This window comes from Hydra viridissima, unplaced genomic scaffold (assembly GCF_058129835.1).
Source record: "Hydra viridissima isolate aposymbiotic clone 2 unplaced genomic scaffold, HvirCarnegie_v1 scaffold_13, whole genome shotgun sequence".
Lineage (NCBI taxonomy): Eukaryota > Metazoa > Cnidaria > Hydrozoa > Anthoathecata > Hydridae > Hydra > Hydra viridissima.
In genome coordinates this window covers 1,030,893-1,050,627 of record NW_028324312.1, presented here as the reverse complement: position 1 = coordinate 1,050,627, position 19,735 = coordinate 1,030,893, and the positions used below count along the sequence as shown (strand labels likewise).

At 31.3% G+C, this 19,735-nt stretch overlaps 3 protein-coding genes across 5 annotated transcripts in view; 1 reads left to right on the top strand and 2 right to left on the bottom strand.

The window, feature by feature from the left end:
• LOC145195258 (E3 ubiquitin-protein ligase MARCHF4-like) overlaps window positions 1–19,735 on the bottom strand; it is a 260,175-nt gene that overhangs the window by 27,203 nt on the left and 213,237 nt on the right. The window lies entirely within an intron of this gene.
• LOC149879943 (uncharacterized) overlaps window positions 1–19,735 on the top strand; it is a 113,384-nt gene that overhangs the window by 84,278 nt on the left and 9,371 nt on the right. Inside the window, exons 2-4 of one of the 3 annotated variants that reach the window (XR_016446464.1) lie at window positions 15,605–16,089; window positions 16,332–16,955; window positions 17,672–19,282. Coding sequence is in view for 2 of the 3 variants with exons in the window: in XM_090070970.1 (XP_089927096.1) it covers window positions 15,813–16,089; window positions 16,332–16,406; window positions 19,418–19,663 (598 nt within the window). In the remaining variant the exon portion in view is untranslated. Of the gene's footprint in view, window positions 1–15,604; window positions 16,090–16,331; window positions 16,956–17,671; window positions 19,283–19,417; window positions 19,664–19,735 lie in introns of those variants that run through there. The other 2 variants (XM_090070970.1, XM_090070968.1) reach the window with 2 other exon arrangements.
• On the bottom strand, window positions 5,309–8,091 carry LOC149879944 (uncharacterized). The gene is made up of 2 exons (XM_090070953.1): window positions 7,316–8,091; window positions 5,309–7,126 (listed from the first exon to the last, which is right to left on the bottom strand). The coding sequence occupies exons 1-2, from the start codon at window positions 7,914–7,916 to the stop codon at window positions 5,733–5,735; spliced, it is 1,995 nt and encodes a 664-aa protein (XP_089927079.1). The 5' UTR covers window positions 7,917–8,091; the 3' UTR covers window positions 5,309–5,732.

The window sequence follows — 19,735 nt, the reverse complement described above, 5'->3', positions numbered from 1 at the left end:
TGTTCTTAGTTATTCATCACCACGTGTCAAATTAAATGACAAGTAATATGTAATGATTACACTTTGGGCTTCAATTGTTAAAACCACCGTAGCATGTTCTTAGTTATTCATCACCACGTGTCAAATTAAATGACAAGTAATATGTAATGATTACACTTTGGGCTTCAATTGTTAAAACCACCGTAGCATGTTCTTAGTTATTCATCACCACGTGTCAAATTAAATGACAAGTAATATGTAATGATTACACTTTGGGCTTCAATTGTTAAAACCACCGTAGCATGTTCTTAGTTATTCATCACCACGTGTCAAATTAAATGACAAGTAATATGTAATGATTACACTTTGGGCTTCAATTGTTAAAACCACCGTAGCATGTTCTTAGTTATTCATCACCACGTGTCAAATTAAATGACAAGTAATATGTAATAAAAAAATTTTACTAATCCCAATCTTAGGGCTTATGCTTTTTCTTCCCTGAGGCGTTTACTGCTCAATCTTGACCAAGTAATGCAAAACTAATTCCAAACAAGAGAAAAGAAATGAAATGACAAGTAATATACTAATTATGGATGTATGCATACATTCATGAAGAGTTGTTGTAAAATTATTTAGTGACTGCAGCCATAAAAGTATTCTAATTGATCACATATATAATAAATGTATTTGCTTCTGTTATATAATGTATATGTATATTATGCATTTACATATCTACTAACGAAATAGCGTGTTTTTTTTTTTTTAATATTTATGTAAATAACACAATTGCATATATTTTCAGCAAACTATGTTGAAATTATAAAAGTATTATAGTTGAAACAAAATACCACGACCTTCACAAATTAATTAGTTCTAATTAAGTTTTAACGGTGATAAACATTATTTAGGATGTGCTGTTTTTGGCTGAATAATTATACACAAATATAGGGGAAAGGTCTTTGTAATGGCAAGACGCTTATGATGGAAGTCTGGTCATATTTCTAAAACTATTAGTTTTTGTGCACAAACGATTTAGATCTCCATGCGTTTATTGGTATTTCATTACTTCTGGTCAAATTTTGTCCTATTAGCACAAATAATGTTTTTGTAATCGACAAGCGTAAATTTGGCATGTTTTAATTCCCTTACGGTTTTGAGAATGGAATTTTATTACACATTGCATACACATTAAATACAGAAACGATATTTTGATGCTTTACTGCTGGTTTTGTACATTTGTTAGAATATTTTTTTAAAAATTGTTATGTTTAGAACAAGGTTGACACATAATTTCATTAAAATGATGACTTTTTTCTTACTTTTGACATAATAATGAGCTGGCCCATGTTGGTACAGGTATACCATCATAGGACTTGATTGGTGTACAAAGTTACACCGCCGTATGTATTACTACATTTTCGTTTCAAAGAAGCTGGAGAAATAGTGCTACTACACAGTCCGGTAAGTTTTGAAGATTATGTTTAATTTTAGGAGCTTACATAAAGTTACTGAAGTCAATTTATGCTGATGAACATTAATAAATTCAAATATTTATATACTTATATGAATGTATTATATGCATTTATGGAATGCATACATGCATGCATGTATATACGACTATATACGTTATACGACTTTCTCTCCTCTCTCTCTCCCTCCCTTCCTCCTTATCCCCCATCCCTCTATCTTAATGGTTGATTATGTAAGAAAATTTTAAACTAGTTGAGAACAAAAACATTGGTCTCAAGATCAATGTAAACTGCTCTAATCTGAAGTTGAAGGTACAAAAATATACAACAAATCGATAATATTCACCATCTTGAGTAATAATTATTTTTTTGTATAAAAGTTGTTTTATAAAAGTATTAACAATCTGATTGATAATTTTTTTTATTCAGATTTTGAGTAATTGAACGTGCTGCGAATTCAATCACTATTAATTACAGTGGGCAACAAAAAAATATTTTTTTATCTTTAATTTTTTTATTCAAGTTATACTAATCTTGGGCAGAGAAAAAAAAAATGACAACGAAAATACCCTCTAACTTTAGCATCACTCATTTTTGGAAATTTATTTCATAAGTATTTAAAAGCCTGTCCTTCTTTGTTCATATGTTTGACAAAATTTTTCATTAAACCCAACATAATATGTAAGGGCGGAAGAAGAACAAGTTTTGGATGCGCGAATACTGTACCATATTAACACAAAAAATGGCAGTATTTAGTATGCCCTAATTGCATTTCTAAAAGTAAGGCACAGACTTTTAGACCACCACAAATTTTCCATTTGTGTTTATTGTAATTGATTGAGTTGAGGAGGGCTTTCTTGTTTATACATAAAGTTAGTTTACTCAAGATGATGAATATTTTCGATATGCTCTATATTTTTATACTTTAAACTTGTGGTTGGAGAAGTTTAGATTCATTTTAAGACCTATGCTTTTTTACGATTATTAATCAGCATAAAGTTCTATATCATAATCAATCATAAAAAAAGGGAGAGTGGAGGAAGAAAGTCGAATAGCGCCAGTCATTTTTATGTATTTATGCGCTTAAAAATGTCTGTAATGAGTTCTGCTTATTAAAATATTATGGTTGCTAATGATATGAAAAGACACAAAAGCTGGGAAGAAACAGCCATGGAAAGTGCTTTAACAAATATTTATAGGGGAAAAAAAGCATAATGGGGAAAAAAAAGCTAGTAGCTGTCAAAACTTTCAATAGTTTAAAATAGACGATGGCGCTACAAAAAGAGTTCAGAGGTCATTGAACAATACTACATCATGCCTTAAAGATGAATTAAATATGTACTAAATGATATAACGCTAAGTGCTGAATGTCGTCAACACTTGACTGTTTATATTCTAAAAATGCAATCAGAACATTTGTGTCAGCATTTTTTAGTAAGATTAACTGAAAAATTTTGTACGCCATTCTAGTGCATCAAAAAATTTTAAAAGACCTCTGCTGAATAGTCACAGAATTCATAAAAGCTCAGCAGATATATCAAAAAGAAAATGGCGTAGTACTATTTTTTTTTCCAGCACACTTTTCACCTCGTGTCAACATCCAGGTATAGTTATGACACATTTTCAATTAGCTGGTCTTTGGAATAATCAATATTTAAAAAGTCTATGTTTTGCCAAAACTAGAACATATCTCTTCAAGGGTATGATCAAATAACAAAAGTTGTCTCCTAAAGTTAAATAAAAAAGGGGACAAAAATATGTAGAAATTGGACCTCTGAATATTTCACCAGATATCCAAGAGTTAAAAGACAAAGCGAAAGAAAAAGATAATAAAAGGAAAAATTGGTTAGAAAAGCCAAAAGAAAGATGACAATTGAATAAAATTACTTCAGTGCGAAGAATAAAGCAAATAACAACAAACTTGATTTTCAATTTGACGCAGCATGTTTGTATTATGATGATCTTTATTCACTTTTTGCTCTAAAAATGAGCAAAAAAGTGAAAAGTGAAAAGTGCTCCATGAAAAATGGGTTTGCTGTAAAATATACAGATCTTGGTGTCATTGTTTATGTGCAAGAAAAGACAGAAGAAAAAAAGTTATAACATTTTAATTTACATATTGTTTGATAAAACTCATGCATCATGGGTATGCATGGTGTTTATATGCCAATTAAAATATCTTTAGAATTTCAAAATAACCAATGGATTCCATGAAGAAACCGTGAGAACAAGACATGGTATTTCAATATGATATTTAGCCTCTATGGAAACCCATGAATCAAGGCTTATCCAAGAGAAAACCCATAGTATTTCAAATTGATTTTTGGACATTATGTGGAACCCATGGGTCATGGCTTGTTCAAGGGAAACCCATAGAAAAGCTATGACCCATGGTATTCCAAATACCTATTGAAATATCAGGGGTTTTTTTCATGGCTTTTCCATGGACTTTTTCCGTAAAGGTTAAAGCATTCGACGATGAACAATTTCCAGATCTGATGACAGTATACGCGAGAACAGAGTATCCAGCAACAATTGGTTTAATGATCTTTGTGCACTTCAATCGCAGCATATATACTGATGGGATCAACTGATGATGACTGGTAATGACCCGATCATGATCTGATATAGGTACTTGATACTTGATATGTATAAACAAATGTGCCTGCTTGTTTGCAGCAGTCACACCAACGGGCACCTGAAACAATGTATTTACAAATAAAAGATATCTAATCAACTTTTTATAAAAATATTTTTTATATACGTTCTTTTAATTACCCAAAACTTCCTAAGAACTCCATATAAAGTCTTTTTTCTTAGTCATCCTGATTACAGAAAAAGGTTTTATGTGTAACTAGGATTTATGCAATCTCTTCGGTTTCTGTACAAAATTTTCCGTCAATATGCCTAAAATGTCTATTGATTTTCAATCATATTATCCTAAATGGTACAGTATTTAACCCTTTCAAGCGTTTTGCTGTGTCTATGATTTAAAAAAAGACATGTATCACTTCGCCTTATTTGAAATCCGACCTGTAGAGTATAAAATAAGAGTATATAAAGTTATCTGGGGTAACTTTACCATATTTTTTAAAAAAGTTATAAATTAAAATAATTCTTACATTTTTGCCCACAAAGTTGTAAGATTCCAGAAAATTTTCGATACTAGATATACATGGTATAATTTTGTTTCAACCTTTCAAGATATTGCGCAGAATTGCTATTTGATTAAATTTGATGAACCTATTTTTCAAAAATTTTTTATGAAAGTAAATTAAGTAAAATAAATTGTTCTTTTTTAATAAACTCAGATAATTCGATTGCCTTAAAAGACTAGTATAGAAATGTGTACTTTGTTATTATTTGTAATTAACAAAAACCCAAACGCTGATGCTTTATAAAAATCTCTTTTCTGGTGCACAAAAAGGATTCGAACTCTCAAGTTTCGAACTCTGAGTTTTTGACGACTTCGATAATTTGTTTTTAAGCAGGAAACGATAAAATCATCATTACAAAAATTTAAAACACATAAAAATAATTTGAATTTTTATAATAATGATGGTATCTCCTTTTTTTTTTTTTTTTTTTTCTCTTCCACAGTTTTATGCACTAATTTATAAATAAAAAAGTCTTGCGTCACAATTTTGATTTCTCCTCTCTGATCCCCCCCCCCCCCCTCCACCAGCCAAAACAAATCATCAACTGAATTACTCGAGTAAATTTATACATTTTTACGCACACTTGTCCAAAATGGGAAATAATTACTCCGAAGCTTCCCGAAAAAACCCTTTGGAGCGAAGTATCTACATATGTTCCTGATTAGAAAAATGAAAAAAATGAAATCCTTCATGACCGTCCGCGCGAGAAATTTTAGTTTTAAAATGTAAGAAATTGCGACAAAAAATATTTTTTTGCAATCAAAAGAAAACACATTTTTTATTCACTAAACATTGATCTACACTACATAACAGATCCCTGATGCATGGGTAAGTCACTAAAATGTTTAAAAAACTTCAAAATCAAAAGTAAAATGATTGTTTAGCAAGTTTAATTTTGATTTTTTTTAAAATGATTTAACAATTGTCCACTGTAGATTGCTTTTATTCTTTTTATTCTATGAACACATAACAAAGAAATAATGTGAGAAAACAATGTGAGAAAACAATGTACTCTTTAAAAAATTGAGTTGGGGGCAGCTTTAATGTTAGTTAGTCAAGCTTTTTTGAAAAACTAAAACATAAATAAACTGAAACAAAGAGACGATGTTTTCTTGATAACTTTGCATTAAAGACGCTTGCTGTTGAAATCTACTATGCAACTCAGCAACTTTTCTGGATAGTCTGGATGACCCAGAGGCCTTTTGTATCTCTCCCAGTGGGTTCGGAAACTGTGATGAAGGGCTTCTGTTGTCTGTTCGCTGAATGGTCCAAGAGACTTTTTGTGACGATCAATGAAATCCTTGACATGAAAGAAGACAGTGTGGACTTTTGGAGTCACACTTACTTTTGGCAAGGAGAGGAAAGCCAGTTGAAATTGGTCAATTTTCTTTGAGTAGTTTGAATCCAGATGATTTCCAAAGCAGGCATTCACAACTGCATCAAACTTTCTCAAAGTGTCGATGAATGGAAAAACATGAAAAGCTGAACAATTCTCTGCTTGTCTTTGAAGAAGGTCAACATTTTTGAGGAGTTTGCGGCATTCATTCCCAGCAAACTGCCCTCCGTGAAAAGGCTGTTCTTTGATATGAAGAGCTTTAGGCCATTCTTCAGCCTCAGGCCAGGAGTCCTTTAGTGCCTTGAACAGATGGTTCACTACACCGAGAAGGAGATGTAGCTCCATTGGTGGTATGATGTCAAGAACAAGTGCATTGTCAGAAAAATCCAAGAGGGGCTCATGCACCACATTCTGAAATTGTTTAGCCTTTTTCATGTCTAAACCAGCTGCTTTAAATGAGGCATAAGATCTTCTGATGGATCCAAAGGTTCGAAAGTTACCATTCTGTGATAACCTATTGTGGTCAATGTCACACCATGTGCAAGGGTGTGAGCTGGCATGTGACTGAAGCCCACACACAAGGTTTGCCACCTTCAGGTCACTTGAAAGAAGAAAGTCAACTCGCTCAGAGAAGATGAGAGATAGTATTGTTCTCAAATTCTCATAGTTTTCTGGTACATCCTCTGCTACAGCAACAAGAAGTTGAGATTTCACACCACTGTCTTTTGCTGCAAAAGATGTAAGTGTCTTCTTGTCTGGTGGAGCTTGAACTTGAGAAATCAATTCATCTTCTTGAATCCCAAGGCTAACCTTGAGGAAACCACCACCACCGTCAATTCCAAGCTTGACTATGTGCTCTTTATACACTTGTCTTTTGAGCAAGACATCATTGAGAAGTTCAGAGAGATTCTTGCAGTGAACCACAATTTGTTTCTTTGTCTGAGACTTTTCATGTGTCACAGTTATGTTTGTGTGAGTGAAATGTTCAGATAGTTGTGTACCTATTTGATGGAATTTTGCCCGGAATTGAGGTTCAACAACTCTGGCTTGTGCAACATGGTTCAATGTTGAGGCCAATTTTTTGACGCTTGCATTAGACAGCCCTGTGTTTGTCTGAATGTTTGCAAGGTCTTGGGCTTTTAGAACTACTTCATCACCAAAGAGTCTTTTTGCGCTTGCTGCACCTGTATTAAAAACATTGCTATGAGTAGGAGCAAATTTTTCACATAAACAACCAAGTTTTCTTTATGGAAAGTAAAGTTTAGATTTGAACTGCAAATTTTATTTGTTAAAGGTTTTTTCTTTTGTAAAAGACAAAGACAATGACAAAGTTTTAATTACTATCAGATAAAAGATTTGCAAGTTACAGTTACCTGGAGTAATTGGCAAAGGTCGCCCACCACCACTTTGTGCTATTCTTAGGGTTCCATGAGGAGAAGCCTCTTTAGATGAAATGACTGCTGAAGCAATCTGTTCACTGACTTTGGAATCTTTTGATGCCAACATCTTTATGTTATGCCTGAATGTGAACTGATTGCATTGATGAGGTACTCCTCTTCCAATTAAGGAGAGGCAATCAGAACATCTTCTTTGGTCTTGGGATGGTAAAGGCTGTTGTGGCATTTCAGATGGGTGCTTTTGCAATGCTTTCAGGTGTCCAATTTTGCAAATGATGCAATCACACTGCTGTCCTCTTGTCTCAGGCCTAGGCATGACAGATGAGAAATCAAAAATGGGAGGGACAGAGACATTCTCACCATTTTTCTTTCTCCTCAGAAGCAGTCTGCAAGAATCACACATTCCAAGTGGGACTCGTGTGTCACAAAAGTCAACATCCTGAGAAATCAGACTCTTGACTTGGTCTTTAAGAAAACTTGTTAGCTCCCTAGAACATTTTTTCATACAGAGGAGACAAACTGACTTCCGACAGTCTTCATGATTTTTTGCTGAGTTTGGCATTTTTGAGTTGTGCATTCCACGAATGAAAACATGAATATGTCATTAAAATGCCTTTTCCCGAAATTTGGTTCAATATTTTATTAGGGATGTGCCACTAATACTTAAGAACTGATTTTTTCATCAAATTTTGAAAAAAAAAATTAAAATTTTTTTTTGCAAAAATCTTATTTTTTAAACTGAAATTTCTCGCTCGGACGATCATGAAGGATTTCATTTTTTTTATTTTTCTAATCAGGAACATATGTAGATACTCCGCTCCAAAGGGTTTTTTCGGGAAGCTTCGGAGTAGTTATTTCCAATTTTGGACAAGTGTGTACGCAACACGGATTTTAAAGTTACGTATATTTTTAATCTGAAATAAAACTAAAATGAGAACCATAGTGCCTTTTTCTTGTCAGGTTAAAAAGCTGGTTTTTTACTAATTTTCTTAATTTCCATCGTTTGAGGTGTTGGAGCGTAAGACAAAATGACAATAACTGTCAATTAATAGTTTCGTTAAAATGAACAGACACTTGCACTTGTACAGGCTTCGAGGTTTTGAGATAAAAGAGACCTTTTCACAACTTTTGACTTACTTAGACAAGTAATATACCAGCTCAATAAAATGTAAAATTGCGTATTTCTCGAGAAAATCACATTGAAATTCGGGGTTTCCCACAAAGTTGCGAAATTAAGTTCTCGAGAATCAAGATTTTCTAAAAAGAATTCTCAAGAGAATTCTCAAAAGATTTCCGAGGAGTTGAAAAAGTTTAAAATTATAAATTTTGTAAAACCATCATATTTCGGTAAAATGATGTTTTTAAAAATCTTTTTACGTTGAGAGTAAAAACGAAAAATTTTTAAAACTAGTTTAAGGTATTACTTGATAATTTAAAATATTACTTGATTTATTTGACAACAATATAATTTAAATTTATCTTGTAATATTTTTAACAAATAACTATATCATTTTTTATTTATATTCATCAACAGAGAAATGATATTGAAGAGAGTTGTAGGGATGTTAAATAGTACCTTACTACCTTCTGTAAGAACAATTTAATAGAACTAGAATCAGTGAGGAACAACGGTACAGACGTAATTTTAAGGAATATTATCCAATAAAATCTTTTTTAGACTCACGTAATTGATAAATAATAGGCTGGACATGTAAAAAAATCTTTCTCCTTTTTTCTTGCTATCTTTATCTTTTATCTTGCTATTTACATGCATCAACTTTTGCTATCTCTTTTTACCAATTTGTTCGAATTAAAAATTTTCATCTAGCATTCATGTTTTACTTTTAATAGTTTTGCCAAACAAGAACTTAGAAATCAACACAACCTTCCACTCACAATCAACTATGTGTTTAATCCAAATATATTAGATGATTGACGGATTATTCTATGACCTCTCAAAATTCATTTTCATAAAGTTTACATATATATTTGATTGTATAAAAACACGTGCTTTTATTGAATGAGTTTACCTCTTAACATTAAATTCGGTCCCAAAAAGCTGCAGCATTGGTTTGTTTGAAATCAGTTTCTTTTTGATATCTTTTTTAGCTTTATTCAAAATACTAATAGTAACAAACAAGATACAGAACAGTTAGTAATCTGTACAAAATATACAAGAAATGTTAAAAAAAAATTTTTTTCCTATGAAAAGTATCATTTCCTATTCAGATTCAAAAATTCAATTTTTCTCGATTTCGCATGAAGTTCCTTCAATTTTACAGAACGTTCAGCAATCTGGTTAGATCTGGGACTATCAACTAATGACTCCTCTCCTGACTAATGCGCCTCCAAACGCTTAATTGTCTTCTTTGATTTTATCTTGATGAGTGAGGTAAACAGTTTATTGATGGACTCTTCATTGTAGTGTTGCAAATGGAACCAAGCTTTTGCCCATTTGTAGCAGATGAAGTCGTATGGTGGAGCGAGGATGCTGCGCCACACTGGTATAAGAAGTAATCCTACAACAGCATATATCGCACGTAATTTCCATCTGGCTTGGTGTAATTTTGGGAGTTTCTTCCAGCTGATTCGAGGCCAAATTGAAGATGACGATATGCCTGACATAGTTCATAAAAGAACTTGAAATCATCTCGCCATTCAGGGTTCTTGCCTGTGTTAACATCATCTGTCGCAATGAGGTGGTAATCAGCCTGAAGAGAGACATAGTTTTCTGTTAATTTGTCAACGAAGAAATAGTTGAGTTCTGGTTTTCTTATTGACTTTTGTATAAGAAAATTCATGACATACTTCAGAAAGAGGTTGAGTACATAGTGCTGACAGCCAATATAATGTGGCTTCTAAAAGCCCTTGCTCAAGACATCATCCTGTATAAGCTTTACAATCGACCAGCATTTACTGCAGTCGTGTCGAAGATTATCATGCAAATATTTTCCCAAGAATCGTATTCATTAATTAGCTGATATAGTTCCTTGTGAATGGCCGCTGCAGAACCACTCTTACAAATTTATTATATATATATATATATACAATTACGCTCTTAAAAATACCGAGTTTGTTTTCGGTTGTCATATTTTTCAGCAGAACTACTTAATACTTTTCCCCTTGCAATCTTTTACCATCATTTCCTTTGATGTTTTTAAACAGTTTTGGTTTTCTTTTTTTTTTCCTTCAGAGATTACTCGTTTTCAGACACCCGCCTGACTAAGAACCGGCATATCATGACCCTGTTCAGCGATGGTTGCAAGAACGTCATGTGCTTTATGTGTAGAAATATTGTTTTTCAGTATTAGTAAACCCGCTGTTGTAGTGCTTGCTAATGAGGAAGAAGATGTTGGCAACTCGGGTAAAGAATCAGAGGTTTCAGAATCCAAAGATTCTGAGATTGACACTTTTATGTGTTTGTGTAGGTTGAGATTGAAAAGAGCTGGCTTAAGATTGATAGTTGGTTCGTTTTTTTGGGTGGATTGATTCCAATTGTTTGACTAATTGTTTGACCATAAAATAACCAATCTTTCCTCCACTTTTAACTTGCCTCTGTAGAACTCTTTATCCTCCGTGTTTTTCCATTCTCCATTAAAATTGCTGACATATAATAACTAAGAATGTGTTTCAGTGAATTTATCAGACAATTTCTTTTTGTTTTTGTTATATAGATCAATCAGAGTATTGAGTGTCTTTCTGATAAGTGAAGTAGAATGTCTAGAATTTCCCTCCAGAGCAATTCTCTTCAAAATTTTTACGTTTAATAAATTTTATATTATTTTAATAAAATTCTCTGATTCTTTCAAGCGACAATTTCATAAAGTATGAGAAAACCAAGTCTTCATGTTCTCAATAAAAATATTGGATCCTAAAAAGTTTGTCATACTAGTATTTGAAGAAGTTCCATCAAATGTAAGCGACATAACTTATGTGTCACTTTCATAAATAAATTGTAGACAACGTTTAACAATAATAGCTTTTTCACAACCACCTTTCACAACAACCATCAATTAAAATATATGCAAGAGGAAGTTTTCAGCGTCCATTCACACAGTTTAGCATGAAAACTAGAGCTTCTTTTGCTTCGGGTAAAACGGGTAAAACTTCGGTTTCTTTGACAAACTGGTTTTAAGAGAATTCCCGAATACTATAACTGGTTATTATTTTGAGATTCAGTGATGCAACTTAAGAAACAACAACGGGATTTAAGACAAAGGGCCTCAGCCGAGTAAACAGGTTTAAAGTTTATTTGTAATTTGGTCACAGTCCCATTTTTCCGTTGACATATTTAAAAAAATGATCGTAATCTCTAGTTTAGTCGTATAGGAGAACATAAAAAAAACCAAAGTATGTAAATTTATTTTAGAATTTAAAATATGGTTTAAATCTATTCGATTTTATGTTAGTAAGAATTAAAACTATAATTATTAATATCAGCACCAAAATCAATATTACCAGAAAATTTATGGCCTGTCCATCCATAGGCGAGTTCACCTATGTGTCCATCCATGTGTCTATGCGCCTGTGTCCATCCAATTTTTTTTTCTAACAATCATCTCTTCTTACATTAATGAACACACAACACGTTGATCAGTTTTCTGAGCCTCTTTTATTTTTCTATGAAGAGTAACTAAAGCTTCCTTAATTAATCCAGGGGAACAGTCAACACTTTCATACCATTTTAGTATAGTTCGTGGATGAAGAAGAGTATTATTAAATGATTTCCTAACATAACTATATGCTTTAGCAGAAAAAAATTTTAACGTTAAAGCAAAGCTCCTTAATTCGGGTTGTTCATGTTTTTTAACTTTTCCTTGTAAAATCCTAGGAAACAATTATTTTGTAGACTCAGACATAATTCCCTGTAATTAAATCAAATAAATTTATACTTCCATAAAATAAAAATAAATAGCGACATATATAACATGATGAATAAACAATTAAAACCCGTTCTTTTATGTTACCAGTAAATAAAAATATTCCTTCTGTTAGCTAATTATTAATGTAGTAAATTTTATATCATAAAAATTTACTAAATTAAAACCATATTTAAACAGTAGACCAGTTAAAACAAAATAAAGGCAAAGGTAGAACTATAAACAGTCACAAAATTTTTAGAGACAAACTGCAATTATGGTTATAGGAGTCAGCAAATGTGTTTCATAACTAGTCTTATCAAAAAATATATATCATACCATTAGTGTAGTTGATATATCTTCAGAAATTATACTTTTTGATTGAAAATGATGAAGGAATAAGTTTATGTCCTTTTTATTATACGCTCGGATTGTTGAAGCATTTATTGTCATCATGATCATCATCATCATGGTCATCATCATGATCATCATCATCATCATCATCATGATCATCATCATCATCATCATCACCATGATCATCATCATCATCATGATCATCATCACCATGATCATCATCATCATCATCATCATCATCATCATCATCATCATCATCATCATCATCATCATCATCATCAAATAATAAAGAGCGCCAAGTAGAATTAATTTAAAGAGAACCTCAATGTTTAGAATAAAACAGCAATTAAAAGCATCACTAAAAAAAAGAAAAACATCACTAAAAAAAGCAAATGTAGTAAATAAGCTTATTCCATTGAAATTGTTAGTTTGGCTAAAATTTGTTTTGTTAACGTTTGGCTAACAGTAGAAGAAGCAGAAGATAAATCTTTAAAAATTGTTAATGATACTTTAAGGAACAAAGTTATTAAAAGTCGAATTTTTACCGACTTTATTAGATGATCCAGGCAGTTTAGTTGGGCGAGTTGTTCTTCATAAAATAAAAGAAGTTGACGAATAAGAGTATTTTTGGTGCAAAGCAGATGTTATTTTAATAGCGAAAGTCAAAAAAAAAAAAAAAATCAAGCAAACATTATATGATAGTATTTACGAATCAGAACCTGGAAGCATTAACACATTTCCACTGTTATCTGCTTTTGATAAAGGAGATATGATCTTGTTATAAAAATCTTGCTATATCTTTTGATAAAGGAGAAATGACCTTATAAAAAATAAATAGACAATATCTCAAACATTTTATTAAAACATATATACAACAAAATTTCATAATTATTAGCACACTTGGAGGTTTTATTTTATATGTGTGTGTGTGCATGCAAGTGTAAGGAGTGTTTAGCAGTTTATGAGTTTTAGTTCTGATCTTACCTTTCGCCCCGTGTTCATCACAAAATGTGTGAAAATGTGTTCATATCACAAAATGTGTGAAAACGTGTTCATATCGGCATTGGTAGCTCGTGGTCTGCCCGTTATTAAATTTTTTTTCAGTATTTGTTAATTTAAAATCCTGTGATTGTTATTTCAGATCTACTTTTATATTATATGTACTTAATTGTAAACAAAGATAAATCTATGATTTTTTTTTAATGATAATCAAGTTTATTATTAACATTTTTTTTTTAAAGAACATTTGAACACTATGAAATGCTTTAAAGATTGAAAAAGCTCTTGCTTTTTAACTAAAGTTGTTTTTTATGCTTTCCACAGAGATTTTATCGCTTTTGACTCAATTGCCCTGAATGGGAAAATCGTCCCCAGGAATTCTTACATGTTTTCTTGATTTTCATAAGTGTATATGAGCATGTTCACTATAATAATTAAAAAAATTTATTGTTTTTTGGCTAGTTGTTTTTTATGGCTTTCGCAGAAATTGTATTTTGTTTGACTCAATTGCCCAAAAAGGGGAAATGAGCCCTAGAATTCTTACATATTTTTAGAATTTTCATAAATTTATATAAATTTGTTCACTCTTATTGAATGAAAAAACTATCATTTCTTAACAAAAGTTAATTTTTATACTTTTTGTAGAGAAGATTTTACTATTGACCCAATTACTTCAAATGGGGAAAGCGAGCCCTGGGATAAAATTTTATGAATTAGTTCACTCCGAAAATTTAAAAAGCTCTTTTTCCTTTACTAAAGCTAATTTTTATTACTTTTAACGTCATTTTATAGCTTTTGATCCATATGTCCCAAAAGGGAAAAACAATCCCTGGGCCTACTATTTCACAAAAACGATTTGTATAATTGAATGGATTGGTTCCTTTGTTGTTTTTTTTTAAAAAAAATTCAACTTTATTATTTGTGCTCAAGTCTTTTCGTCGATGTCAATTGAAAAGTAAATAAAACTTTAAAATTCGGTGCCGTAAATCATTAAGAAAAACTCCATACACTTGGACCCAAAAAAAGCATTTTTGGACAGCACAAAATCGTCATAACTTGGGGGTTATGACGATTATCCAAAAAGGGCCAATAATCCAAATTTAAAAAATGAACTTATTCTGAAAGCGTCTATATTTTTCACATATTTTGCAATTAATCATGGCTAAAGATAGTAAAGAAATCTAAGTAAAAGTAGTACAAAAATTATTGCCAAAGATGATAAAGAAAAGTAAAATCATGTGAAGTACCTACCAGAAGTGGTACAGGGTTTCAGCGCAACCCTGTACATTGGTACAGGGTTTCAGTGAACAAAAATGGTGTAAGCCCGATGTACAAAATATACAGCTATCCCATTGTTGTTAAAGGATTGAGAAAAGAGAACCTTACGGTAAAAAATGACGTGAATGAAAGATTTCGAATTGGCGACAAAGTTTGGCTGAAACCACCAAATGCGAAGTGCCATACAAAGTGGCACCCAGCTAAAATAACTCGCAATCTGTTGAACTAAACTGTAGAAGTGAACAGCATTCCGCATCATGTGAAACACATTAGACCTCAAAATGACACTCATTCGTTGTGCAATATCCCTAAAAAAATCGCAATAAAAACCAACACATATTTACAATTAAAACATTTTTACAATTATCTTTGCAACAACAAATCAAAATTATTAATTGCGTAAGGTCGTTAAACGTTTAAGCAAATTTCGCAAAGTATTTACAGTCCTCCTTGATCCTTACGAATCATACAAATAGCAATCGAGGTATTTTGAAGGCATGCGCCGTTCCCGACCATCCCGTCGCAAAGGCGCGTCGATTTCTTGGGGACTTTCTTTCATCTACAACATTTTTCTCGTTTGTTTCTAACATATCTTATATTTGCTCTCAGTGGTTTTCCGCGTTCTCTTGACAAGTGTCAGTATTCATTTTTATTTCCACGTCAGGAATAAAATGTCCGGTATAAAAGAAGGAGAAAAGTTGTTATGAGAGGTTTTTTGTTTGAAGAGATGATTGTTGCTATCTCATCGATTTTTTGAGAAAAAACTTCATGTTAGTAGGACTGATCAACTACTGTCGTAACTGTGAAAAATCCTAAGTGGTGTGTTTATATGGAAAAAGAATCGCAAAACATGTAATGACTGATCGGGGGATTTAGCAACATTTAGCCAACGTCGACTATAAATAAGCATTTTCAGTGAACTTTGTGTCGCGAAAACCTACGCAAAGGTCAGACGTAGCCGTTGACAGCCTCTGTTCTTTGAAATGTCCTCAAGGAATGATGAATTGTCACCAAAATTACTTGATAAAGTCAGTAACAAAATCGGAAGAGAGTGGCGTCACATAGGAAGAAATCTTGGTTTAGAGAAATATGAACTGGATCACATTGATTGTGATAACTACATGACTCAAGAGAAAGCTGTACAAGTTCTTTATAAATGGAAACAAATTACTGGACATACAACATGGGAAGAGTTAAAAAAAGTCTTAGATACTTGTAAATATAAAGATTTAATTAGCGAAATCGAGCATGATTTTCAATGTAAGTATGTATGTATGTATGTATGTATGTATGTATGTATGTATGTATGTATGTATGTATGTATGTATGTATGTATGTATGTATGTATGTATGTATGTATGTATGTATGTATGTATGTATGTATCTATGCATCTACGCATGTATGTATGTAAGTGTAAAATTGCACAAAAGTTATATTCTAAAGTATTTGTGTATTACGAAAACTGTGAATGCATGATCATTTTAGTATATTATTCCCTAAGGTCTTAACAGTTCTTCTGCTAGCTCATCAGCTGTAGTTCAGAACAACACTAATATTGTTTTAGATGCTCCACAAGGTATTTTTCATTCAAATAAATATTTTTATTATCATTTTTTTTTTTTTTTGTACTTATTTTGATTGCAATTAAGCCATACTATTTAAAATGCTTCTTCTTATTGAATATTGTTGTAAAATAAGATTTTTAGTAGTATTAATGCTTTAGTATTAATAGATTATTGGCTATGCATATTAAGTGATTGAGTGAATAACTAATCCATTTGTAAGTTAGAGTTAGGGTAAGAATACACAGCCATTGTTTTTATTTGACTAAGTTAAATTATATTCTTTACCATTCAATAAATTTGAGTTTAACTCTTAAGTTATATATTTTTATCTTATAACCTCCCTTATGCTTCAAGTCATTATGGTCATACCATAAAATTTTGCTTGTAACATTTTTACAAAAATATAGAATAATAAAATAACCCAGGATTATCACAATTTATCTGGACAAATTTCTTATATTGTCAAACTAAAAATAAGATTTCTTCTCTAATGTGTCAGCTTTACCATTTTTTGCTCACCAGTACTTTGTATAGACCATTCTTTTCAGAAAAACCTAAAAGTATTCAATATTAATTATCAGTGTTGTTTTGTAAAACATTTTGCATTTTGTACTTTAAAGAGGAGTTAGTTAAATGTCACATTTGTGACAGAACTTTGAGCCAATCACTAATATTGCAACTTTTTTTTATTGTTGAGTTAGAATTCTAGTAATATGTTATATAATTGGAAAATTTGAAGAGCAGATTCTTTAAGAGTTTTTAAAATTCTAAAAAGTGTTTCTTGGTTAAGTTAGAAAAAGAGACAACTTTTAAAAGTTCAAAGTCATGTTAAAGATAAAGTTAAATCAAATCATAATTTGATCTGACTAAACAGAGAGTGACAAGATTGTTGTTATTTGATGTTGTTGATTAGCTGCATTTAATCCATTTTTATCACTCCTTTAATAATGTCTTTAACTTTTCTGTCCATATCAGCATCTCACAAAGCTGACTGAAACAGTTCTTTCATCCCTTGTCAGCTATATTTATTTCTTCTTTTGTCATATATATTCATATATAGTCAGATGTATATTCTATTTCATCTCTAGTCAAGTACCCTACTGAAAGTTCAAGTCATGATACATCAATCACTCTTATTTTGTGAAGTTGTAAAAATGTTTTTCTCAATGCTAGGAACATAAACATTTGGTTAACTATTCCTTTAGATTTTCACCATAGAACGGTTTTTGAAATAAGATAATGTTCTGCTCTGAAGCAAAATCTTTCTAATGGCAAGTTTAGCTGCAAAATTTTAACAAAGGACAATTGTTTATTAATAGCTTTATGTAAGTTTAACATGCAGTATAATCATAAATTACTGATGTCTAAAAAATATCTTAAATATTTTTTCAAGAAAAAAACTAATAATGGTTTTTCTGAGCTCCCTTCTATTGTAATAGAATATTTAGTTGTAGAATTGCTGGCACAAATTGTGACGGTAGTTCTACTGTACTTTGAACTGATGAGCAATATTGCAGTTTTCACTTAAGTGAAACTTAGATATAGGATTAGTGTATATGTATGTTAAATAACAACTGGATTACTCTAAAGTTTCTGAGGTTCTCAGTAGTTATGTTTGTGTTTAAAACACTTGTGTTTTGAAAAGTTTTGTATGATGATTGCTGTGCTCTTTTTCTCTAATTGCAGATCCATTTTACTTGGAATAGTTTTTGAAAAATTTATTGTGTAACATAAAACAATATTGTTCATAAATAAACTGTTTGCATAAAAAAAATCCTAATGTTGGAAGTAAACAATTCCTTTTTCATTTGAAAAATTTTACCATTAAAAAGTAGTAAATTTTTTCCAATTAAATTATGTATCTCTAAAAGAAAACCTTCTTAAACATTCTTATAAATTTTATATTATTTCATTTCAATGAATTGCTTGTATTTACTTATCACTCAACTTTGTATGTTATCACTCAACTTTTTATGAAAAATTTTTAAGTACTTGTCACTTAACTTAAATGAAACATTTTTTGATTACTTGCTACTCAACTTTGTATGAAACAAACTGATGACATTAACAAATAACAAATGATTATAAAAAACCTTCAAATCATAAACATCATTTTTCTCTACTTAATTTTTTTGAGCTCTGTAACTGTGGAATAGTTAATCACCCCAACCCCCATGTTTCTATCCTTTATACAGATGATCATATATAAAGAGCAACTTAGATAGCTTATTTTTAGTAAGAAAAGGTTTTGATTTTAAAAGTTCTTAAAATTAAAAAAGATTCTTTATAAAAATTGCTATACTTTTTTTTAAACATTTAAAATATCTGTTTTTAATATTGGAACTCATCATCTTCCATTCCATCTTCATCAGATTCAGTTACATCAGACTGATCAAATAAAAAGTCATCAATATCCTATGGTAGCTCTTAGACCATGGCTGACCGGCCAGATGGCTGATGAATGGTTAGGGTAGATGATTATGTTCTTATTTTTGGAGTTATATCCAGTGACTTCAATGCCACAGAAATAACAATCATTTGATTGGTTTTTTGGTTCTTTCCATATCATGGTTCAGCAAATCTGAAAGCTGTCTTTTCTTTTCTTAATCACTTTCTAAGGTCTTCATCACAAACATAGCATACCTTGTGTGGACCACACAGGTTTACTTGAGTACCAAGTTTTATTTTTATTATTTAAGAAACTCTGTAATTGACAAAAAAGCTTAAAAGTGAAGTTATTGAAAGAAAACAAACAACTGTTAGCAAGTAAGTAAAACGAGGTGGGAAAACAAATACTAATATTGAAGAGGTCATTATTCAAATGTGCAAGAATGGTGGATGATCCAACTTTTTTTTATTGTTGTTTTAGAATCAGCACACCCAAAAACATAAGAATCAGACAGAATTGTTTTTTTACCCCTGGCTGGTGCAATTTGTCTTTTAAAGTTATATAAGCTAACAGTTAAAAAAATAAACTGGTAATGTGATAAACTTAATTTTTGAACTATTATTCTTATTTTAGTTTCTGCAAAAGTGCTTTATCCATATGAAGCCATTGAACAAAATGAACATACGCTTGTTATTGGTGAAATTATAAAAAAGGTTGTTAAGAATGACGATGGCTGGTGGGAGGGTGAAATTGGTGGGAGACGTGGAATCTTTCCTAGCAGCTTCGTAGAAGTTATTGACACAATACCAATTCAGGAATCAGGGCAGTTTAATACATATGTTGAGAGCACTATCACGAAACCTCATGCATATGCTCTAGGTGTGTTTATTTAGATTTTAAGTATTAAAGATAATGTTTTTGTTAGTATTTTTATTTGCATTTTTTCTAATT